Genomic DNA, 24854 nt, shown 5'->3' on the forward strand with positions numbered 1-24854 from the left:
ATGGGATAGAGGGCCAGGCAGTGCCAAAGGAAATGGATGGCAGGGTTTAATTGTAGCTGGCAACCTGCTAATTGGTACCAAAGGGACCTGTCCCGAGTCTGCTGATGTGCAGCTCCCCCTGAAACTGGTGGCTCTGCTTGTGCCAAGGTCTTGCAGGATCAGAGGCCTCCCAGCACAGGCTGAACAGAGACCTTCCTTTTTCTTTTTTCTTAGAAATTACAGAAATTATGTTTCCTCTGGAAAAGGAGCTGCTTTCAGAGAGGGGGCAGGGGCTGTCTGGCTGCTGCTGCAAAATAAACTGTCAATTTTTGAGTCTAACATATGTTTCTTCATCAGGGGAAATGGCATTTTTCAGACACGCTCCAGGTGGCTGGTGGGTTTAGCTGAGTAAGTCCAGAAGAGGAATGTGTTGGTGGAGATCAGTTAGTTGTGCCCTACAGAACCCCACCCTTCCTCCCCTTCTTCCAGAGAAGCCCATCTTTCATCACAACTCAGATGTGTTGCTCCATCCCTTCCCTTCCTCATAGCTCCCTCAGCTTTCTAAGAAGGCTGAGATATGAGGCAGGAATAAGTTATTTTTCTCTGCAACTGTGCTGACTTCCCTTCAGGTGAAGGTTGGAGTGAGTGGGAAAGGCTGGTGTGTGGGAACCACACAGTTCCTTCCAATAGTCTGTAATTCCGGGAAAAGAGCTGTGGATTGTAAGGCAGGTTGGAGATGGATGGGGAAGGGTAGGAAGCAGTAAATCAGAGCTGGTGGGAAGGAGGGAGAGAATGGAAGGGAGATCCACTTGTGTCCTGACCCGTCTTGCCACACAGAGCTTCCAGGAACTGGGGTGTGCTGGAGAAATCCAGCTGGCCAAGGCTTTAGTTGCTGCTGACTTTGGAATTGAGCTTTGAGGGTACAAAGTGGGTGGCAGGTGGGTTCAGTCCAGGCTGTGTGCTGGTGTTCCACCCTTGTGGAGGCCCAGAGGTGTGCCCAGCCTGGGGAGCAGCAGGCACTGTGGGCCTGGCCCCATGGCCAAATGCCACTGCCCACATGCTTTGCCTTGTGCTTCGTTAGTGCAGAGTTCTAATGAGGGAAGCTGTGGAATTAGCACGGCTGGGCCACCATAGGTCACAGGCAGGCAAATCCCCCCCTTCCTTGGATGTGCTTGTGTTGGGGTACAGGTGGTTGGGTGCAGCCTATTGGCTCAGGGCTCCTCATCATCCCAGGGCAGCTGCATCTCTTGGCCCTTTCTGCTGCCCCATGGGCTTTGTTCACATTCCCTGGAGGCTCCTGTGGACACCCCTTGTGCTGTTGGGCACCTGGGTGAGGACCAGCAGGTGGGCACTGAGGCTACACCAGAAAGAGCAATCCTGTCTGTGTAAACAGGAGTGATTTCTGCAAGCATTGGGCGTGGGGGCTTTTAGCTGCTTGTCTGAGGGATCAGGTGAACCTGAAATGGATGCAGAAGGGCCCTGGGCATCCAAGACAACCAGTTAGTTGCTGTGGCCTCTTCTGCTCAAGGCTCCAGAGAGATTTTAGTTCTAGACAGTACATGGGACCAAGGCATAAGAGCAGCAGCACCCATTGAATCCTTCAGACATGATCCAGCAGAGACTGAGGTACCAGATAGGGGTGGAGAACGAGGAACTGTTTTCAGACAGACAGCCCAGATTTTTGGTCTTTACAGCTGGAGTTGTTTCTGTGACACTTTTTTATGGTCTGAACTTTTTTCCTTCAAAATGCAGGTTGTGGTTTCACTTTGACTGCTTTGCTCAGACTTTGAGTGCTCTCACACACTGGGAAGGGTGCTGGTGGACTCAGCCATCTCAGTCCAGCCCTTGGCTCATCCAGAGCCCCTTCTCAAGCTGCAGTATCTGTCACAGCTGCTCTGCCAACATGACTTGGACGCTGTTGCAGCAGGGCCAGCAGAGCCTGGGATCACCTCCTGAAGTTCCTGCCAGAATCCAACTCTGTTTAAGCTGGTTTTGATCCAGTTTGTTGGCAAAGCAAATCACTTATCTTCCCTTATCTTTATGTGAAGAAAATGATGGTGGAAGAGGGGAGGTTATGCTGGGACAGACAAGCCTAGCTTCTTAGTGCTGGTTGCTTTAGGCCTTTTAACAAATGCAAGAGTTTCCTCTCTCTCCATTTCCCACTCTGTGAAATGCTCATGATGACTCAGGCTGCAGTGTGTCAGTGCTCTGTGCTCTGTTGCAGATTGGCCTGGTGACAACCTTGATAACCACCGTGGTGACCATGTCATCCATAGCACAGCTCTGGGACGACGAGTGGGAGATGGTATTTATTTCACTGCAAGTGAGTCCCTGCCTGGTGCTCCTGTGGGTGGGGAAAGCTCCAGAGCAGCTGAATGCCATGCACTTGGTGGCTTTCTATGTCTGAATCTCAGTCTTGGTGTTGGTCACTCCCAAATTCTGGCCATGTCAAAGCCTGCAGCCAATCTCCCATGCAGCTTTCAAGGCCTTTGCATCACTTTGTCTCCATCTCCTGGGCTCTTCCTTTTAAACTCAGTCCAGGGCTTGGCTGCAGTTTGGGGTGGAAAATGCTGAGGCTGATATGACTCAGTGTATGGAGGGAGGGGACAATGTGCAGTTCCTCCTCAGGGCTCTGAACGTTGTGTCCACTCCTGGAGCATCCTGCTCTTCCCAGCCCTATGGGAGCAGTACTCAGGGTTTATTTCCCCATTGCATGTGTATTTTATTTTATTTTTTTAATATATATGAATTTAACTTCTGTACTCTGGTGCTGTCTTAAGAAAGACTTTTGTGGGATCTTGCAGGGCTATAGAAGTCTTAGAGGAAAATACTTACAAATTGTTAATTTCTTGATGGATCTGCTCTCTGTTCCTTTTTTCCTCTTCCTCCAAAACGAGTTAAAAAATACTTTGCCCATAAAAGACTAAAAAGATTTTACTGGTGATCACTGATGTATATTTGGGAGTATGCAGATATATGCAAATAATGAGGGTGGAAATGGCATTCACACAAGTGACTAACATTTCTCAGAAGTGCTTCATTTTATTGGGATTTTTTTTAAGATTTAGGCAGCAACTGGAGGGCAGAAGCGTGACTCAGATGAGACATCTCCAACTTTGTCGTGGTGATGCACAGTCCAGTGTTTGCAGAGAGTTAGAGCAGAGTTTGGGTTGGAAGGGACCTTAAATCCCATCCAGTGCCACCCCCTGCCATGAGCAGGGACACCTTCCACTGTCCCAGGTTGCTCCAACCTGGCCTTGGACACTCCCAGGGATGGGGCAGCCACAGCTTCTCTGCCCAACCTGTGCCAGGGCCTGCCCACCCTCCCAGCCAGCAATTCCTTCCCAGTATCCCATCCAACACTGCCCTGTGGCAGTGGGAAGCCATTCCCTGTGTGCTGGCACTATATACCCTTGTAAATACATGGAACCTGAATGTCAATCAGTTTTCAGGGTGCTGGGGTGGCTCTAACCCTGTTCCTCCTCTCCTGTCCCTGTCCCTGCAGGCCACAGCCCCCTTCCTGCACATTGGAGCGCTGGCCGCGGTCACAGCCCTGTCCTGGCTGGTGGCAGGGCAGTTTGCACGGACAGAGAAAGCCAGTGAGTACCCCCGTGGCCTCGGGGTGGGCAGGGGCTGCCAAGGGGCTCTTGGTTGCTCTGGCTGGCAGCCAGCTGGCAGAAGGCAGTGCCGGTTCCTCCCCAGGGATCAGCAGTCTCCATCCCAGCCACACTGGGGATGTGGCTGCTCTCCCTGCATGGGACATAACTGTGTTTTGGGCTGCATTGCTGGGGTTTTAAGTAAGTGCATTAACTTTTTGCTTCCCCAATACAAAATGACATGAAAACCTTGAGGGTTTTTTTTAATAGAAATGTTTTACCCCAAACCCAGAGCTCTGCTGTGCCCCCAGGGCAGTGGCTGTGACCAGCGTCTCCTCTGGGGGAGGCAGGGGGTCCTGCCCATGCTGCTGCTGGTGGGAGGGGGCAGGAGCAGCTCTGTCACCAGCCCTGTGTCCCCCTCTCTCTGTCTCAGCTTCCCAGATGCTGATGTTCTCGGCGTACCTCGCAGTTGTGGTTGCACTTTACCTCGTCCCCCTCACCATCTCCTCGCCCTGCATCATGGAGAAGAAGGCCCTGGGACCAAAGCCAGCCATCATAGGGCACCAGGGAGCACCCATGGTGAGTACCCCCATGGCATCAGCACTCCCTGCCTGTGGCAAGGAGCTGATTCCACAGAATATGGATGTTTATGGCACATAGAACTTTGAGAATCTCTCCTGACCAGAGTTACTGTCATTGCAAAGCTGTACCTGACCCCGCAGTGCAGTCACACCCCCTCCTTCCATCCGTGTCTGTGATGCCCTGCAAACAAGAAACACCTGTGTGTGCTGCAGGAACCTCTTTTGCAGGCTGGAAAGTGCTTGAGCTCCTCTCCAAGTTCAGGGCTGTGCACTAGGAGTTTGCTGGGAAACAGCTCTCAGGACACAAGTGTTTGATTTTGGTTCTCTCTATTTTTCGTGTTTTCTTTCCTTAATGCCAGCCTGAAACGCCAGCTTCATTTGCATCACTCTTTTTAATTGTATTGCCTCAGTGAGTGGTGGGATGAAGTTCTGGGCACAGGAAATCATTTTCCTGTCCTGCTGAGTTTGTACCAACCATGAAAGCCAGAAGGAGCCAAGTGAGAACCTGAACTCTGTGCTTTCTGCATGGCTGGAAATCACAAACCCTGTTGGCAGAGTTTGTTCCTGTGGGGTTTCCAGACCTGTGTGCCCCTCCCGAGCTTTCCAGAGAAACTCAACAGCAAACAAATCCCTTCTGTGTCTGAGGTAGTTTACAGAAACCTTACCTGGAGGGGACTCTCGGCTGAGCCTGGTCCTTTGCCCCTTGCTCTTCCTTGAAGCCAGCAAGCACTTGTTGCAGTTAGGAATAACCCATCGGGGAAGATGCTGATGGTGTGTTAGAGGCTGATGAACAGCAGCAGTGGAGCTGTGTCAGCCTTTCACTGTGTCAGGTGTCACCTGGAGTTTGCAGAGCTGCAGGGCATGTCCTCAGGTTGTACTGGGTCATAACTTCCTTGGCATTAAGAATTTTAAGCCTTAGGGGGTTTTGTTTTCTTGCTGGTTTTGAGGGCTTTTCTTTCATTTTATCTTGGGTACCAAAATATTGCCACCATCTGTTTGGGGTGGCTTTGTGGTTTGTTTTTTTCCTTTGGTTTGTGCTGCTGGTGCAGCTGAAACCAAGAAGCATTTGGTTTGCAGTACAACTTACACATATTAAAGCACATATTAAAACTCAGGGCAGTTAACCTGCCTGCTGGCCCAGTCAACAGCAGCAATCCCAGAGAGCAGCTCCTGCCAGGCCTGGAGAGAGGCTTGTGCTCCTTGAAATACATCCCTGTCAGCTCAGGGAGTCCTTCATTAAATCAGCCTTGAAATACATCCCTGTCAGCTCAGGGAGTCCTTCATTAAATCAAGCCTCAGCTTTCCAGTGTGTGCAGTCCCATAATGAGCTCTCATCTCCTGGATGTACTTATTAAATCCCTAATGGCTTTTGCTTATGAGTTTATCCTGTTGTCCGAGGCAATTGTTTGGGGTTTTTTCCCTCTGTTTGTTTTGTGCTTTTTCATTTCCTTTCAGTCTAGTTGAGTTATTTTCTGGAGGTTGGTTGATAGAATCCCAAAAAGGTTTGGCTTGGAAGGGACCTTCAAGAACCTCCAGTTGCAACCCTGCCATGGGCAGGGTTAGATATGGATGCTCTAAAATATGAATTCCTGGGGATTAAAGGTACATTTTAGTTTGTTTTAGGCAGGCTTTTGTTGCCTCGTGGTGACCTGGGACACTAATGCTGAAATCCAGTGTCCTGGCAGATCCCATGCCAAGCCCCGTACAGGGAATTCTAAAGGGCATCATTTTCCACAAAGTAAAATTCAATTTTTAGGCATTGCCCTAATCATGCCTTGTGTGGGGTTTTTGTCCAATTCCAGATTAATATTGGAAAGGAGAGATAGAGAGGGAAAAATTAAAAAATTATGCTCAGATTTCCAAAAGGACAAGAAAATACTCTTAAAACTTGTTGATGAAACAAAAATCAGATCCTTTAGTGCAGCTCAGTGCACAATCATAGAATCCCAGAATGGTTTGGGTTGGAAGGGACCTTAAAACTCATCCCTGTCCCATGGGCAGGGGCACCTCCCACTAGCCCAGCCAGAGGTGCTGCTGCTAGTTTGGAATAAAATACCCTGTCCAAGCTTCTTCCTTAACCTCCCCAACATACAAATGATGCCATTTTTTTTTAAGTCCTGGCTAATTAGTGGGAAAATACAATATGGGATGTCTAGAGCAAGGTTATGCTGCTCTAACTAACATGGTTTCATAATCTTCACTAAGGAGGGTCCAAAACTCTTGACTGGTTTGAATGCATTTGCAATGGATTTCTGAGCACAGAAATAGTCCAGATGAGTTCATTCACGGGTAATTTTGTAGAAATTACTTACTGTGTCTCTGCAGAAGGAAGAAATGAATAGCAGCCTGATTTTTGCAAAGGGTGAGCCTGTCAAATCAAGCACAGAGAGAACAGCTCCTAGAAACCCTGTCTGGCTTTGGATTTTATAGGAGAGGGGATTTGCACTGAAATCGTTGCTTTGTGCCCCAAGTTTCTTCAAGAAAATGGTTTTGTCCACTGCTGCAAACCTGGATTTAGAAATAATGTGCCTGAATGTATATTGTGACAAGGAGAAAGCCCATAAAATAACCTGAGGGAAGACAGAAATACAAGCAGAAAGATTGTGCATTTGTTCAGTGATTTCAGTTTTCCTGCAAAAACCTCTTTTTAAAAGATAACACTCATTTCAGCAGTTAATTCCTGTAACAGCAACTGTCCCACCTGGATGCATCTCTACCTTTAATTTGGGGATTCAGCTACCTCTTTCTTGGAGGAATAGAGCCAGGCTGGGATGGTGGAAATCCCTCTCACGTTCTCCCTTCCCACACAAACCCTCCCATTGCAGGGGCTATGAACTCCTGGCAGAGAGGGATGTGCCTCCATGGGAACCTCTGGGAACAGGCAGTGTTGGATTTTAGGGGGTGAGGTTAAATTTGCTTTCCTGCCTTTCTGGTTGCTCTTTGCTGGGTTTTGACACTGGTGTGAGTGGCTTGCTCAGTGGCTGCAGTGAGGTCTCCTTGGAGCCCCCTGAGGCACGGGAAGCTCTCAGGGATGTCCTGGAGCTGAACAGCCCCAGCTCTCTCAGCCTGTCTCCACAGGAGAGGTGCTGGTAGGGCTGTGGGTGCAGGTGGTACTTGATGTGGTGTCACATCTTGAGCTGGGGCTTGTTCTGCATCTCCCCACCTGCCCTTCCTCCCTGTCCAGCTGGGTTTCTCTAGCTCAGCTGTCTTTCCTTTGAAGAATTTATCTCCTTTCCAAAAAGCAAATATTGAGCATCGTGCTGGAGAGCAAGGATCACCTTACAGGGTTATCCTGCAGAAACCTGAGCTCCTTGGGAAGGGGAAGCAGAGATGCTGCAAGGAGTCCTGAGCGAGTCTGGGTGGGATGTGCAGCTCCTGGTGGCTGCTGCTCTCTGCTGACAGCTCTGGGCTTGGGGCACATGGAAACCTCCCTGAGCTCGCCCTTGGCTCACCCAGCGCTGGGCTGTGCAGCAGTGCCACGGGAGCATTGCCTCTGTCTGCCCCTGAACAAGTCTGGCTTGGATTGGGAGCTTTTTTAGGAAGATAATGTGCCTGTGTGTTGCCTTTGGTGAGCACACATCCAAATGAACTCGCTCTGACATGTGCCTGGAGCCAGAGGAGTTCAGCAGAAGACAGCAGAGCTGGGAGAAGGTGTTGTGACATTTGGTCTGACTGTTTTACCCCTGAGCGAGGGAAGTGATGAGCTTGTAACAAAACAAATGATCCTTAGAGACATCTTAAATGCTTGAGCAGGTTTTTATATATTTTGCTTGCATGGGGGAATTAGGCCTTTGCTCTTAATTATTCCTCTTTCCAGCCCCTGAGTGATTCTTGAAAATCATGGCTAGTGAATACTCATTGTGTTTTGATGGAAAGTTACTGCTGTCCATAGGAAGAAATTTTCTAGGCTTAGGGCTGCTTTTTAATTACAGTTAAAGCTAACATTTATTATTAGAGAAACCATCTGATTTTTAGTCTAACAGATGACTATTGAATGAGTAGATGTAGAAATAAAATGCCTGGTGCAGAATGTGTGGTCTAGTTGTTCTTCCTGGTATGGATAACACCTTGCTTTATGGACTATAAATATATGTTTCTTTTTATAATGACATTGAATTAACTGTTTCCATAGAAAAGAAGGAGAATGAAGGACTGGATACAAGATTGTTTTGGCTCCCTGATGTCTCCAAACTCTGCTTCCAGCATTCTCATTGACACTGCTTTGTAAACTTTGCACATGCTTCTGATCTCTCATTGCCTTGCCTTTTGAAATTTTTTCCCCATAGTTGGCACCAGAAAACACTCTGATGTCCTTCCAGAAGGCAGTGGAGCAGAAGGTGTATGGAGTCCAAGCTGATGTTGTATTGAGGTAGGTCAATGGGCTGGTTAGTCTGACATGTCTGGGGATGGCCCAAGCCTGATCTGACAGTGTCTGAGGATGGCCCAAGCTGTGCTGGTGCATCTTTCTTATCTGGTGTGTCTGGTTGTTTCTGCTTTTTCCCACTGGAAAGGGCTGTGCCTCCTGCGTCCCGGAGCCGCCCGGGTGGGTCTCCCGCGTCCCGGAGCCGCCCGGGTGGGTCTCCCGCGTCCCGGAGCCGCCCGGGTGGGTCTCCCGCGTCCCGGAGCCGCCCGGGTGGGTCTCCCGCGTCCCGGAGCCGCCCGGGTGGGTCTCCCGCGTCACGGAGCCGCCCGGGTGGGTCTCCCGCGTCCCGGAGCCGCCCGGGTGGTCTCCCACACTCAGGAGCCTCCTGCATGGGTCTCGATCTGTAATGCACAGATACTCCTGGTTGTTTCACTCAGATGCTGGTGGAAGGAGAAGTTGTCCAGATGGGGGAACCATTAAGCTTCATTTGCAGGCAGGCTAGAGTTTATCCTAGAGCTTGTTTTATTCCGTTGAAACACAGCACCTGCTTTCTAGCCCGGTTCTTGGTGATCCCTCCCTTTGTAGCAGTTCCAGTTATAAATAACAGAAAGACTCAAAGGAGACTTTTTTAAAATTCCCTGACTTGGAGGTTTGTGTTGATGGAAAGATGTTTTTGCTTGGTGGAAGGAAGTTTATTTGTTAATGGCTTTCTTTTTACTTTGCATATTTTTTTTGAGAGAAAATGATTTAAAAACCAAAGGGCTTTATTCCCAGCAGGGAGTGAAAGGTCACTGTGGAAGGATGAAGTGAGTTGGGATGTATGTGACCCAAGTCTTGTTCTTTCCAAAATTAGCTGAGTGACTGCTGTGAAGGGACAAGTACTTGTGTGTCCAGCTCACAGATGTGCCCTTGGCTTGTGTGGCTGAAACCAGTTCCTTCTATTAGTACTGCCCAAGGAGAAAGGTGGACTGCTGGGAGGAGGAGAGTTGGGAAAGCTCCAAGAGCTCTCCACACTGCCACTCACCACCAGCCCAGGGGAGCACTCCAAGCATCCTTTGCTCAAACAGTGCTCTTGATGGCCCAGTTACCTGGGCCTTTTTGGAGAGCCCCAAGTGTCTTTAGAAACAGAGGATTCCATTGACTTTAAGACCCAAAAACTGAGCTGTCAGTGCAGCTGGGAGGGGTTTGTGGCACCACTCCCACTGCTGTCCTTACACCTCTGAAAGGCGCTCTTTGTGCCCCTGACTGGATGGGTCCACCCCACCTGGGATGTGGCAGGACACCCCTCCTGGAATGTTTCCCTGTTGTAGGCACATACCTACAACATGTGTGAGCAGCTTGGACGTAACACTCAGAGCCATCCCATCCTGCTCCCTGCCCACTGCAGATCCCAAACCAGTGGCCCTGCTTACAAAGCCAACTTTGCTCCAAGCAGCAGGAGCACAGAATCGCTGCTGTTCCTCTCTCTGTCCTCCTCCCTCCCACATCTCTTCTTTTAGAGCTCCAATTTCTGTCTCTGAATTATTGTTTCAAACCTGTGCCTGCCAGAACCTTGTGGTTGACCTTGAGTGGTGCTGAGTGACTCTGTGGTGGGAAGGAGCAAATGTTAAGTGCCCCATAGATTTCCACGCTGTGGTAAAGGCTGAGTGGTGTCTGATGAGGAGATGTTAAGACTCAGGCTCCTGTGACCCTTAAACACCCCACACTCTTCATTCTGCAGTTGTTTAGCATATTTTCTTTTTTTTTAACTCCATTTATTAAAATCCCTCCTGACTGCAGGAGCTTGGTGTGCTGAGCATGGCAGTGCTGTGTCAGCGTGGTGCTGTGGGCTGGGGGCAGTGTTGGCACAGCACATGCTGCAAACAGAGAGATCAGTGACCTCTGTGGTCAGGGACTTGTGCAGGCAGAAGTAAAGCTGAGGCCACATTTGCTCCATCATCTAAAACTGGATTTGATTTTTCCCTGGAACTCTTGGGGATGAGGCTTTGGGTTGTCTCCTGATTCCAGTGGGATTTGTTTTCACTCCATCCCCTTTCCAGGCCTTATCTGAGTCTCCTATTAGGAAGGTGGGCTCTTTGCCTTGGGAAATGTCATTGTTGTCAGGCTGCCCTGCCCTGCTTTCTGAGTGCAGACAGCTGTCCCTCTGCCCCTGACAGAAACACCCCTGCCCTGTGTGGTGGTACCACTGATATGGGCACTGAAAATGGGCTGGAGGAAAGTTTAAAGTGGTGTTTATGTTTCCCAGAACCCTTGTTCTTTAATATTGAGGTGACTCTGAAAACCCAGGGCATGCATTTACCTGTTCAGCTTCATCTGAGAGATGAGTTTTCTTTGAGGTGCATGAACTTAACAACTCCTGTGGGCACGGCTGGTTCCTGAAACCATTTTCAATTGCAAAAGGCAATTTCAGAGCATTTTTTGTAGTTTGGAACCTTTGCATCTTGCTGAAAGCCTTTATGTTCACATCTACTGTGAGAGCCTTTGCAAATCTTTCTCATCATCTGCTATGAACAGTTTGAGGATAGTTTGTCTGTGCATCCAGGAAAACCTTGGATGTTTGGGGAGCTCCAGATGCTGAGAAAACTTTGATTCCCACAAGCATTTCTGTCCAAGCTGCCTGAGTTTGACACTCTAGAAATTTCCGAGAGCATAGTAGGGAGATTGGAGGGAGGGATGAGGGATGGACAGAGTTGTGTCAGTGGATGAATCACTGCCAGCATCCAGCAGGGATCTGTTTTCCTCAGGGTGCACCTCAGCTGCTCTTGAGGGTGCTGGGGGTGTGTGAAGCTGGTGGAGACCTTCACAGTGGTGTTGGTCTGAAGCCAGGAGAGAGGCTGGGGTGGTAGGGGGTGTTTCTCTGCCCCTGAGAGTGTGGCTGTGCACCCATCCCATAACAGGGCTCTTGGCCTTTGCAGCTACGATGGAGTTCCCTTTCTGATGCACGACAAGACGCTCAGGAGAACAACCAACGTGGAGGAGGTGTTTCCAGAGAGGGCCTACGAGCACTGCTCCATGTTCAACTGGACTGACCTGCAAAAGCTCAATGCTGGGGAGTGGTTCCTCCAGGTGTGTACATGACAGTTCATGCCTAAGCCCTCTTGGAGGGGGAAGGGTGAAGATCCATCTCCTTGGTGGTGTGGTCTGAAGTGCAGTGAGATCAAGTGTCTGTGGCCCACATTTAGTTGTCTCTACTAAACCTAGACTTGGTCTAAAAGGCATGTTGTCTTTCTGTGCCACCTGGAAGAAGGGACCTTCATGCCTGATTGACACCACAAAGAAGTTCAAGACCTCCAGGAGGGTTAAGGTGATCATAAAGAGGGCAGAAAAGGCAGTGTGTTATAAGCTGTTCATTTTTCTAGAATTTCCTTTTGGAGACAATCATCTTCAGAGAGAAAAAGTAAGGAATTCAGCCTGGTGGAGTCTGGACTTTGTGGCAGTAATACTGGGATGTGCTTTGCTTTCAGAATGATCCTTTCTGGACAGCCGGGTCTCTCTCAAGGTCTGACTACTTGGAAGCTGCCAACCAGTCGGTCTGCAAGCTGGAGGATATGCTGGAGGTGATCAAGGACAACACCTCACTCATCCTGAACTTTCAGGACCTGCCTTCAGCTCACCCCTACTACAGCACTTACATCAACATCACCCTGGAAACCATCCTGGCCTCGGGAATTCGGCAACAGGCTGTGAGTTCGGTGGGGCTGGTAATGTTTCCTTATGGTTTCCCTGGATCCTTGAGTGTCTCTATTTGGGCATCAGTACTTGAGGGATTCCCTGTGGGCAGTTGATTTGAAATGCCACCCTGTGCCAGGATGTCATGCAGGGGAGGACTGGGGGAAACCACTGAAAGCCACCCAAAGTGGTGGCTGGTGCAGCAGCAAGCCCTGGCAGTGAGGAGGCCTCCCAGCACCTTGGGGGGTGCTAATGGTGGTGGGGCTGAGACGCAGGGATGTGGTATTGCCCAGCAGTCTCAGAATCCCAGAATGGTTGGGCTGGAAGGGGCTTAAAGATCATCCTGTTCTGCCCCCTGCCATGGACAGGGACACCTTCCACCAGCCCAGGTTGTTCCAAGCCCCATCCAACCTGGCCTTGGACACTTCCAGGGGTCCAGGGCAGCCACAGCTTTTTTGGGCACCCTGTGCCAGGGCCTGCCCACCCTCCCAACCAGGAATTCCTCCCCAGTACCCCACCTAGAGCTGGGGGTGGCTGTAGGTGTCTCCTGAGATGTGTGTGACAGACGAGGCAGTGCCCATGTTGGCAGGTTTGGTGCCCCCTGCCCATGGTGTGTCCTGTGTGCCCTCTCCCACAGGTGATGTGGCTGCCAGACACAGAGAGGCAGCTGGTCAGGCAGGTGGCCCCAGGCTTCCAGCAGACCTCTGGCCTCAAGCTGGACGCCGAGCGCCTGAGGGAGAAGGGCATCGTGAAGCTCAACCTGCGCTACACCCAGGTCACGAGCGAGGACGTCAGGTACAGCCCTGCTGGCACCCTGCCCTCGGGCACCCCCGTGCCCTGAGCACAGCCCTGCCCCACCAGCATCCTGGCCCCATCACCCCAGCCTGTCCTGCCTGCCCAGAGCTGCCTTTCCATATGGACTTGCTCTCAAAAGCTCAAGCTGTGCGGGCTTTTCCCTGCCCACCATCCAGGCTGGTCCTGGGAGTGCCCAGCAGCCTCTGGCTGCTCTACATGCCAATTCAGTGCATGTTGGTTCTCCTTGAAATACAAATGTATGAACTGGCTGCTTCTTGTTACACTCATCTCTGGGAGGAAGCGAAGGCTTTTCACACCCAGTCCCTCTGAGTGCTGTTCCATCCTCATTAGCAGCTGCCCTTTGCTTCCGCTTGTCTGCTCCAGAATTCTGAGCAGTCCAAACTCTGGAAATGCCTTCAGAACTTTCTCTCTGCAGAGAATTCACCCGTTTCATTCCTGTCCTGTATCTCTCTAATGAGACTGGCACAGTGTGGGGTCCTCTCCTGCATTTGAACTGTGTGATGTGTTGGCTCCAGCTTTGCCCCTTTTCTCAGAGAGGGCAGTTTGTTTCTAGTAGGGCTCTGCTGTTTTTTAAAGTTTAAATGCTTGAAAATTAAACACGTTTGCAGAAGGAAAATGTCTCCAAAGGGGCTGTCTTGCTGTATGTTTGAGCTGAAAGCAGGGAAGAGCTGAGCCAATGGCTGTTTGAGAGCATGGCCCTGTCTAACACAGTCCATGGTGTCTTTCCTTGCTTGCCAGCTTCTCCTGCAGGACAATTCCTGCCTGTTTTTCCCCCTGTGTATTTGCTCTATTCATGGAGAGAACCCTGTGCCAGCTCACTCATCTCTCCCAGCTCCTCAGCCCCGGTCTCCCAGCAGTCCCACCTCAGCTGTCTCCCAGACCCAGACCTGAGTGTTTCTTGAGCCCTGAAGACCCTTTGGTGCCCAGTCAAACATGGCTGCAGTCCTGGTTTAACACAGTTCTCTGTTCCCCTCAAACCACACCTGGATGTGACATTGCTGCAACCACCTCTGCCCTTGAACATCCCCTTGGAGCAGATTTGATTTGTCCACGTCTTGTACCTTCCACCTCCAAGTGGTTTGCTCATATTAAATTGTGAGGATTAATTTGTGCTGCCTGTGTGAGGGAGATAGATTAGTGATGCTTCTGCTTCCTAATTAAGGAATCAGCAATTTATGCAAATCATTGGGTCCCAGGGAGCTCACTGCCAGTGCCTGGTTTGCTGGTGGCAGCTCCTGCACCCCCAGCTTGCAGTTGCAGCTTCTTGGAAAATGCCCTCAGGAGAAGCTGTGACCCTGCAGCTGGCCCCAAAACAAGAGCATGGAAGTTGTAGGAATTGATGGTGGACACAGATGTGTCAGTATTTGAGTCAGAAACTGCCTCTGCAGTGTGACAGGTTCTGAGCCAGATACTGATTTTACATCAGCACCATGAGGTGGTTGGTACAAAAACATGCTGTGTGCACCTGGAGAAGCACCTGAGGTGGCCTGTGGGCTGGGTCAGGCAGCAGCCAAGGGGTGAAGGGAGCTCGAGTTCAGACCTTTGTGCTGCAGTGCCCTTGGGTTGCTCATGAAGTGCCCATGCCTTGTCAAAAGAAACATTTCCTGCAATTCAGATGGAATCAGTCTGTGATTATAGCTGGGACTGATGGCAGGAGCTCTCCTCTGGGAGGTGAGGGCTGAGGTTTGGGGGGGTCTGGCATGTCACCCTGTGTGTCTCCTGGCAGGGATTATGCCATGGCCAACCTGAGTGTGAACCTGTACACGGTGAACGAGCCCTGGCTGTTCTCCATCCTGTGGTGTGCCGGCGTCCCCTCGGTCACCTCTGACAGCTCCCACGTCCTCCGCAAGGTGCCTTTCCCCAGCTGGCTCATGGTAAGCACACGGCCTGGCAGGACGCCTGGAAGCAGGGGCAGAGGAGAGGTGTTGCCCACTGCAGTGCCAAGTGGGGTGTTCAGGAAGGGCTGCTTGGGCTTAAGGTGCTGCTGGGCTTGGTACAGCTGAGGTGGGAAACTGTCAGCCCACAGAGCTCTGAGAATGGTCAGCACACAGAGGGAGGTGAGTTTAAAACTGTTCCTGTTGGCAATTTGTCCTGGTAATGTCACTTTGGATGACATCCCGGCCTCGGGAAGGTCCCAGCTGCTGTGCTGTACACACACCCCTGCAGCTCTGTGCTTTCCTTGCTCCTCAGTGGTGTAACCTCAGCCACGTGTGGTCTCTCTGTGGTTGCACAAACCAGGAGGTTTAAGGTCTGCTTCTGCTTCTTGTCTTCCAGCCTCCAGACGAGTACCACCTCATCTGGATCACGTCTGATCTCATTTCATTTATCATAATTGTAGGAGTTTTTATATTCCAGAAGTAAGTAGCCTTGTTACAGCCTGTGCATTTGTGACATGTGTCTTTGTGCAGAGCACGGGGTGGAGATGGGAGAGGGGAGTACTGTGCTCCTCAGTGCTTGGGTTGCACTAGCAGGGAAAAAGCTTGTTTAAAAATCCCTGTGAAGACTGCAAACAATAATTCCACTGCCAAGGTGTTGATACAGAATTGGATGTTTTAAAAAGAATGAGAGATCTCAAAATAGTAGCAATAGATGCCTTACTTTGCTCTTAATTACATGTGGAAGAGAAACTGTAAATGCTTTAGGGAAATGAATGTTGAGAAAGACATTAAATGCTTTAAAGGAAAAAAAAAAGTAGAGGGGTTTTCAGATTTCACCATTCCAGTCTTCAAAAAGAACATGTTATATTTTTCTTAAATCAATTTATTCCTGTTTGGGTAAAGGAGAAATAGAAATATGATAGAATGACAGAATGGTTTGGCTTGGCAGATCATCTGATTCCAACATCCCTGCCATGGGCAGGGCATTATTGTGGGAGACATTGTGATGGAGCAGATCAAATCCATTGCTCAGTTCAGGCACAGAGAAAGCGCATTTTCCAAAGGAAAGAGAGAGTGAGGATCTGATGAGGGCATGGCAGAGGCCTCTCTGTTAACCACAGTCCCTGAAGCTCTTCCCTTCCCTGGATCCAGAATTACCCAGGAGTTTTGCCTGGTTGCAGCAGGATATTGCCCCTGCCAGCACTTGCTGGATGGGAACTATTGGGTCCAAAGCAGACTGCAGTGATGTGTGCTTGGAGAGAGAGAGAAGTCACAACTACATGGAATTTGCCATAGCTGGACTCTTCCTCTCTGCAGAGGTGCAAGCTCTTCCAGGCTGGAAAAGGTTTGATGGAGTAGGGCAAAAGCAAACAGGGTAACGAAGGAAAGCAGGTGAGAAGAGCTGGAAATGCCACCAGTTTGCCCTGGAGCAGTGAGCTCCCTGCCCAGCCTCTGGACCTGGCATAGGAAGGCAGCTGGTTGCTCAGAGAGGTCTGGCCATGTGGGGTCCATCATAGCAGAGCCAAATCTCTTCTTCTGGATCTCTCCCTTGGGACAACTCAACCCTAATCAGTAGAAGGAAGAAAGAGAAACTACTACCACAAGTTGGACTTTCTACAACAAAGGACTTGCTCTTCCAAGGGCCTTGTGCAGGACAGACCCATTTCCCTGGTGTTCCAGTTTCTCCACCACATGAAAGAACTGGTAGCAGGGCTGAGGATAAATGAAAACCAAATCACAGCAGAGTTGCCCAACTTCTGCCTGCTGATGTGATTCAGCTCTGGGAAATGGGGCTTGACATTTGGCCTTCAGTATCATGGTGGTGGTTTGTGGGGGTTTTTTTGTTGGCTTGGTTTGGTAGGTTTCTTTTCCCAAGTCCTTTTTGGGGCAAAGCAGAGCTGCTTCCTCCATGCAAGGATGCGGGGTGGGTGGGAGCAGAGCCACTGCTTCGATGTGCTCGTCCTCTCTGCTCCGCATGGCTTGTCTCTGCTCCATAGGGCAGGGATTGCTCCTGCTGTTCTGCTCCAGCCCCAGTGACAGGACTGTGGCAGCCTCTCCAGAGGGGAAATACCAACTGGGATGACTTCTAACTAATCTTTTATTGCCTCCTTGCCTTGTTTATTTTCTTACTGCTCTGACTGTTGTGCATGTTCCTCCTCTCTCTCTCTGCTGCATTCTGGCATCTCACAGCTATCACATGATCAGGTAATTCTGGTGCTTTCCTCCTCTTTCTCTTTTTCATTCAACCTTCCTTTCTCTTTCTTCCTCTCTGCTATGGCTTCACTGCAGATGGATAGGGTAGGATGCAGCTTTTCCTGGTGCTTTCAAACATCTGGCTTTGTGGGGTCAAGGGGAGGGTTTGAACATGGCACAGCCCTGGGCACCACAAGAACCTGATGCTGAAGCCAGAGGATGTTTAGAAGGCAATCTGACCTCCTGTTACAATGATCTAAGTCAGTGCCTTTCAAAACAGACCTATTTCTAAGGTCCTGTGGCACTGTTGTAATTGGGAAATTCCCAGTGGATGTAATGCTTTCTGCCTGGAAATAATCCCGTGCAAAATCTCCTTCCTTCCTGTGTTTGCCAGAGGTTTTTGAGACCAACCTTCTCTAAATTGACCAGTTCTCAAGAAAATCCTGTCACCTGTTCAGTGATATAAAGTAGCCCTTCTCTAGCCCTGAGAATGACTTTAAAGGGCTGAGAGCTGGAAAGGTTTGGCTGCACTCAGAGCTTGGGACCTTTCAGGAGTCTCCTCCCAGTTGCTGTGGAGCTGGAAAGGCAGTGTGAAAATACAGAGCAGTGCACTTGGGGAGGGAACAACCCTGGGATGCTGGATTTGAAGTGCCATCAGTTGGAAACCCCGATTGCTTCTTTCTCTGCCCAGTCATTCCCATGCCCTTGGAGGGAAGTGCTGCCTCTTTTCTGCAGTAAAGCTTTCACCACGTCCCTACTGGGACCAAACTCTTCCCATGTTCCCTCCTGCATTCCTCCCACTGTGTGCCATGGGGTTGGATTGCTGAGGACGTGGTTGCTCCCTGTCTGTGCTGATCAGCCCCTCCCTGTGCCCACCCATGGCCTCAGGGGTGGCCACCAGCCGTACTGCCCCATGGGGTGCCCAGAACTCACCCTGTGGCATCTCCCCAAAGCCAGCCTGACTGTGGGGCTGGGCTGAGCCCACCTCTGGGTGCAGGAGGTTGGGTGTTTTCCCCTTCTTGCCTTCCCCTGGCTCATGGAGAAGGAGAAGGCAGGCATGGAGGAGCTGGGCAGCTTTAGGCACAGCAGTGGCACGGTGGGGACTCCGGTTGTGTCTGGCTTGGCTCTGTGCTCACTCCATTCCTCACCTCAGCATCCATGACCTGCCTGCCCCTCTGCCCCCCCTTCTCCCTACCATACAGCATCTGCCCTCCAGCCAGGGGTCCAGCTGTGGCCCTAACATGGTGTGTGCTGTCTCTGTGTTGTTGTCACAGTATTTTTTAGTCTGTTCCCACCCCGTGTCCGTCTGGTCTGGTCTGCTCTGCCGCCAACCTCCCCGAACAGGACCCACCTGCTGCCTCTCTGGCCCTCTTGCACGCTGCTGTCCTAAACCTGGCCGAGCACCACACAGTCCAAGGGGGTAGGACAGGTGCTGTTTTCTATTAAACCAGCTTTTGTGGAGACCCAAAGGCTCCTGAGCACAGCAGAGAGAGTTTGGTATGGTGTTGACTGGAGTGGCATTGTGGTTAAATGTGCTGGTGACTCTTCTATGAGGATGTTGCAGAGTACCCCTGAAAAATGGGGTGGTCTTCTCCTGGCTTGTTCAGTCAGAGCAAGGCACACTTATGAGAGGAGGCATCATCTCCTCGGGCATGTTTACCCACCCTGGGTGTGCCCACAGCCACCATGGGAGATGGAGAGCAGAGAGCAGTGCTTGTTCCTCTGGGCAGGAGGAGAAAAGCCCTTGGTCCCTGCACCCTTTTGAGGCTGGGCTATCTGTGCCTCAGAATGACCCACGTTCTCCTTGGAGGTGTCTAGGGTGGTCTTTGTGGCCACACAGCCTGGCCTAAAAGCTGGAATTCCTGCTGTGATGGGCAAAGAAAAGACTTCTTTTGACATGTTTTGGTCCTGATTTATAGTTTAAGGAGGGTCTTATCCTGTGAGATTTCACAACCACTTTGACCTTAGTGGGGTCTGCCTGCGTGAGACACTAAGGCCAAAAATGCTCTTCTTCCAGATCAGAGTTGCTCAGTTTAGATGATGATGATGGAAGAAAATTTAATTTCTTCTTAATACTTCAATGTCTTTGCCTCCTTGTGTTTCCTCTGTATTGCTTCTGTCCATGGGTCTGTGAGTCGTGTTGTGTTGCCATCCCACCCCTTCTTTTCTGTGTAGCATCCTCCTTCCTCCCTACCTTGGTCAAAGCCTGATGGTGCAGTGTCACCCACGGAGATTTGGAAAGAGGCTGGAAACCCCAAGGAATTGACACTAGCTAGATTTTCCTGGCAAAACAAATTGTACAACCTCTTTTGTGGATGTTGTTCTGCCAGGCTGATGCTGTAGACCCACGCTAGAGATTTGTGGGCTTCTCAGATCCTCTGCTTCTAGGGCTGGGTAGGGGGTTAGAAATGTAAGAAAAGGTGATTAGCACCTATAACTAAATAAACAAATAATCGCCTTCTCTTGTGCGGGTGAGCCACTAGATGGAGCCAGAAGATCAGAAACCCCAGAAGCCACCCTAAATCCCTGCTGTTCCCTGTCAAAGAGCATTACAGGACGCCTGGCGCTGGCAGGGAGAACAGAGTTTAATTGCAAGCCTTCCTGTGTGTCAGGAGGCAGGATGAATAGCTGGGGTGTGGGCTGTGAAGGCCTGGCCTAAACAGCATCCCTGTGGGGTGGGATCCTGGGTAGGGCTGCTTAGGCTGAGCCCACAGGCTGTGTTTGCCCCGTTCCAGGAGCAGCCCACCTCTCCCTCCTAGTGCAGTGGCTCCTCAGCTCAGGGGCTGCTCTCAGCCAGAGGAACAGCTTTGAAAGCAAAATCCCCCTTGAACTCGCTGCCATTGCTTGTAACTGACATCAGTAATTTTCTTTGTATAATTGTTGAGGTTGGAAAAGCCCTCTGAGACCATCAAGACCACCACTGACCCATGTCCCCAAGTGCCACATCCACACAGCTGTTAAATCCTTCCAGGGATAGGGAGTCCACCCCTGCCCTGGGAATTCTGTGCCAGGGACTGAGGACACTTTTGGGGAAGAAGTATCTCTTATTAATTTTTCTGTTACTCTAACCCAATGTAAACCTCCTCTGAAACAATTTGAGACAATTTCCTTGCTGTGTCTCAGTTTTGAGATTTTAAATTGCCTTTGAACTCTCTTCTCCCACAAGCCTGATTGTGTCACTTAGTGAGGAAAAGGCTATGGATTCTTTCCTTGGCTTAGTCTCTTGTTCAGCTCCCTCTTTGCAGCCCCAAGAGTTAAAATAACTCCTTTGGACAGCTGGAGAGGGCTGTGGGGCTACTGCAGCCCTTGGTGAATTCAGTGCATGGATCTAATGCCTTGGTGAAATTGGGATGCTGAGGGTGGTTACTGTGACCTGCCCGTGTGCCTGTGCCCCTCTGAGGGTACATCCGCCTGCCACAAGGGGTTGTGTAGGTGCAAGGGAGCAAACGCCTGGGGGTCTCTGGGACTTGGTGGTGGTCACTTGCATTAAGACGCTGCATATTTGGGCAGCCCAGCCCCTGAGCTTCTGCTCTTGCCTTGCAGGTGGCGCCTGGGGAGCATCAGAACCTACAACCCAGAGCAGATCATGCTCAGCGCTGCTGTGCGCCGGTCCAGCCGTGACGTCAAGATCATGAAGGAGAAGCTGATCTTCTCAGGTATGGCTGCGGTCCTTGGCTCCATCCCTCAGCTGCCACTCTGCTGGGGCTCTGGTGTGGTTTCCTGCTGCTGGGACAGAGTGACTGGACTGACCTTGCTGCACCGAACTGGTGGGATATGGTTCTGGCTCCTCCGTGGCAGGGGGTGGAAAAACATGGTCTTTAAGATCCTTTACAACTCAAACCATTCCATGATTCTGTGATTCATCCCCATTTGATTCAGGTCTAAGCACTGATTTGCTCAGAAATCCCCTTTGAATCTTCCAAGTTCTCATATGACTCTCTTAGACTGTCCCACATCTTCTCCACCCCCCATTGTCAAAAGCCATAAACCCCATTAAAATACTGGCATAAGTGACCATAAACTGTGAGGAGTTTAGGGTAGACCTGGAATTGAACAGCACTAGAGCTTGAGGGGTTCCTGATATCCTTGTGCTCCTCCCAGAGTTTATTCCTCTGTTTTGTTGGAACACCCTGGCAATGTGTCCATCACCCCCCACCTCTAAGGAAGTTCTCAGAAATGTATACAAGGAGGGAAATATTTTGCTTTAAAATGTTAAATTTGGTGCATGAAGCTGGAAAACTCACTTTTGAAGGAATGTGAGTATAATCGCCCACCTGGAGCTTTGTTATGGGTTTTCTTCGTTTGTACTGAGAGTCTGGAGATACCCAGCAGGGATCAGGGTTGGGCACAGACACAGCAAAAAGGCAAGTCTCAGGTGGAAATGCAGGGAACACAGGCAGGGACAGCAGCTGCATACAACAGAATTAAGCTTCCCCAACATGTCCTGTCCATCAAACATCCCAGATGTGAAATACCCTTAGAGGTGGGGGGTGCACATGGAAGTTTTGTGCCTCTGGAACAACTGCTGTTGCTAAGGATGGGTGTTTGCCGTTCAAGCAGTGGTGGCTGCAGGTTTTTCCCAGTGAAACCAGTGACTAGAGGAGCCTGCCCTTTTCCAGAGTGCCCATTTGGGTGGAGATTGGGGTCAGGCACTTTGCACCCTTTTCCCACACCTGACTTGCTCAACCTGTGCCCTAACCTGTGTGGGTGGTCCAGCTCTGCCTCTGATGGTGGCAGGATTGGGAAGGGCTGAAATGTAGAGCTGAGCTCTGACCTGGAGGCAGATCCTGTTCAGGTCTGGTTGTCAGTGGGGGCAGTGTCACTAAATCCCTGGAGGATCAGGTGGTTCCCTTGTGCTGGCTCTGCATGGTGCCTCTGTTTGCCCCTGGGATGATATCCCTGCTCTCTCTGCCCTTCCCAGAGATCAACAACGGCGTGGAGCCCCCGGACGAGCTGTCCTTCTGCTCTGAGAATGGCTTTGCCAACGAGATGCTCACGCCGCCGGCACCCCGGGACTCCAAGCTGCGCCTGAACTGAGCGGCTCCGGCCCCCTGTGCCCTCTGGCAGCAGAGCCGTGCTCTGCTGCTTCCTGTGGGATGGGAACCCCGGAGGAACTGCTGCTGGGGCACAGACCCCTTCCCACACCCACCACTGACTGCTCCACCTCCCTGGTTGTGAGGTTGGGGGGCTTGGTTTTGTAAATATGTAGAAAATCTGATTTTTTTTGTCTTTTTTTTTCAGTGTAATTTTTCCAGGGCATGAGTGGAAATACCTTAGTCATTAAATCCTCAACCTTATGGCTGAAGTTATTTGAGTCTTGATGTGAGAGCCTGAGTCCCCTTGGGGGTTCTGGGAACATGTTGGACGTGTCTCCCTCTTCTCCCCCTTGCCCTTCCCCAGCCCTTCCCTTGGTGCAGCGACTGTGTAGCTGAACGTTGTGATGTTCTTGTGATGTGTTGATTTTGTTATGGGTTTTTTTTGTTTCTCCCTCATTCCCTTTTTCCTGGGCAATGAATTTGTAGCTCTGATGCAACAGGAAGCTCTTTGGAGGAGAGAAGTTTTCCTGGGAGAGGAAATCACGCTGCTCTTCCCTGCTGAAGTTCAGAGCCAGGGAAGGGGTTGCACTGGCTCAGTCACTTGGGCACCTTCCCCTTGTCCCACCCTTCTTCCCCAAAGCCTGGATGTTCCATGGGGAATGGCCTTTGGGAAAAGTCCTGCTGCAGTTTTGAAGGCAAATCCTAAATGTTGGCTACAGATTGGCCTCTGCTGGCAGCAGGTTTGATTTTTATTTTTTCCCCTTTTTCCTTTCTCTCTGTCTTCTCTCTGAGTTGGGCTCTGTTGATGGCCCAGGTGGCTTGTGCAAAGCAGTGCCCTGGGCACCCACTACCACTGGGATCTGGCTGAAGTGCCTGCCACTCCAAGTGGCATTTGCAGTCAATCCTTTGCCTCCTGTTCCTTGCACCCTCCTCACAAGAGAAGGCAGCCGTGCAGGGTGAGCTTCCCCCTCTGTGGGCCAGGGACGTGCCCGTGGCTGAAGAAGTTGTAAATAGTCTGGGAGGTGAAGCAGCCCCAGAGTATAATTTATTCCTGCAAGGAGACATTTCCTCCTTGCTTTAAAGGCAGGATCCTTAAAGCTGCACGTTCATGTCCTCCAAAGGAGTGATGGTCTGGCAGCAGATGCTGATGGGCTCGTGAAGGCAGGAGCTCTCCTCAGCATGTTTCCAATGCAAAAGGCTTTAAACCAAAATCTTAGACCAGAGGTTAACGGTATAAAAAAAAAAAAAAAAAGAAAAGCTCAGAAACCAAGTAGGTGGCAGTTGAATTTTGTCATCTCCCCAAGATGTTCTCAGCTCTCTGCTCTTGACCTTCAAGGCCTCATGGAGAGGAGCCCATTTTTGGGTCACTTTGCTGTTCCCAGGGAGCTGAAGCCAGCTGGAAGGGAGCTGTGAAAGGGCCTTGGCTCTGTCCCCATGGCCTTCTGGGGTTGGGTTGTTCCCTTCCTTGCCGGATCTCGGTCAGGACCGTGCACAGCGTGAGAAACCCCCGTGAGAGTGAGCTGCCTGTGCAGGGGTGTGCTGTGCTGCAGGGGATGGATGGGCCAGCACGTTGGCATGGCTGGCAATCCTGGGGGCTGAGCCAGGCTGGGCTGGGGGGCACATGAGGAACTGGACACCTCGCAGGGCAGAAGGTGGCCTGGGGGATGCTGGTGTGCATCACATTCCCCCACCCAAAGCCAGCACAGAAACAGCCCTGAGCAGTTTGTCCTTGTTTTGGCAGCACTGAACTGCTCTGTCCTTTTTTTTGAAAGCTGTACTCACGCGGCATTTTGAAACACTGAAGTTTCGGGCTTAGTGTGTTGTAGGAACAGGGGGGCAAAAGTGGGCAACACTTCCATGTAAAAGAAAATTCTGAGAATGAAAATGTGAATTTTGATGCTCTAATAAGCATGGCCTAAAAATAGGACTTTAATTCCTTTGCATCTACCCTGGGTTTTATGAATGTAAGTGGAATAAGACCCTGGTCCATGCTCCCTCTTACCTTCCCCAAGTATGGTCCTTCCCTATGGTACTCTCAAGTCTGTGAAGTACAGAGTGTTCTTTTCTGCAGAACTGCAGGATTTTGGTGGATTTGAAGGTATTTTGAGAATGAAGTTGCTTCTCCCCTTGATGTGGTGCTGTATTGAAACATTCCTGGTGGATTGTCATTGCCAAGTGAGAGATGTTTTTAAATCTCAGCATCTGTTGATAATCACCTGCATGTTCTGTTTTTATCCTTGGAGATGACTTTATTGAGAGGTGAAGTGCTTAAAAGCTTGGAAGTGTTAAAAGCAATCCAACAATTGTTTCCACAATTAACTTTTTTCTTTCTCTTTTTTTTTTTTTACAAAACCCAAACTTCTGTGTAATGCACTGACTGTTACCGTTCTGGATATTTGCTACCTTTTTTTTAAAAAAAGGATGATACTTTTTTGATGAAAATAGAGCTAGCCCAAAATAAACTCTGCAATGCTCTGTGAAATAAACTGTCAGTATTCCCCTGCCAGTCTGATGTGGTTTTGTGTTCTGCCATCACTTGCAAAATCATGTTGCCTTGGTGGTCCTGGTCTTCGTGTGCTTCGTGAGGGAGCTGAAGGTCTGGCCAGAGGGAGGTTTGGAGTTCTGTCCTTCCTGAGATCAGTTCCTCAGTGTGGTTGTGTTGCACCTCCTGTTGGTGACACCAAGTTGTGTGGTGTGGTTAACATGCCTGAAGGATGGGATGCCATCCAGAGGGACCTGGACAA

At 50.3% G+C, this 24854-nt stretch overlaps 1 protein-coding gene across 2 annotated transcripts in view; it reads left to right on the forward strand.

The window, feature by feature from the left end:
* Positions 1-24614, forward strand: part of GDPD5 (glycerophosphodiester phosphodiesterase domain containing 5) — a 110039-nt gene extending 85425 nt beyond the window's left edge. Inside the window, exons 6-17 of one of the 2 annotated variants that reach the window (XM_071564934.1) lie at positions 2204-2302; positions 3485-3578; positions 4009-4154; positions 8443-8525; positions 11435-11585; positions 11984-12202; positions 12826-12983; positions 14731-14878; positions 15279-15361; positions 17072-17086; positions 20618-20730; positions 21996-24614. In XM_071564934.1, the coding sequence (XP_071421035.1) occupies positions 2204-2302; positions 3485-3578; positions 4009-4154; positions 8443-8525; positions 11435-11585; positions 11984-12202; positions 12826-12983; positions 14731-14878; positions 15279-15361; positions 17072-17086; positions 20618-20730; positions 21996-22111 (1425 nt within the window). In that variant the 3' untranslated portion in view covers positions 22112-24614. The remainder of the gene's footprint in view (positions 1-2203; positions 2303-3484; positions 3579-4008; positions 4155-8442; positions 8526-11434; positions 11586-11983; positions 12203-12825; positions 12984-14730; positions 14879-15278; positions 15362-17071; positions 17087-20617; positions 20731-21995) is intronic. The other variant, XM_071564943.1, reaches the window with a different exon arrangement.
* The last annotated feature ends 240 nt before the right edge of the window (positions 24615-24854 follow it).

This window comes from Pithys albifrons, chromosome 1, assembly GCF_047495875.1.
Source record: "Pithys albifrons albifrons isolate INPA30051 chromosome 1, PitAlb_v1, whole genome shotgun sequence".
NCBI classification, from domain to species: domain Eukaryota; kingdom Metazoa; phylum Chordata; class Aves; order Passeriformes; family Thamnophilidae; genus Pithys; species Pithys albifrons.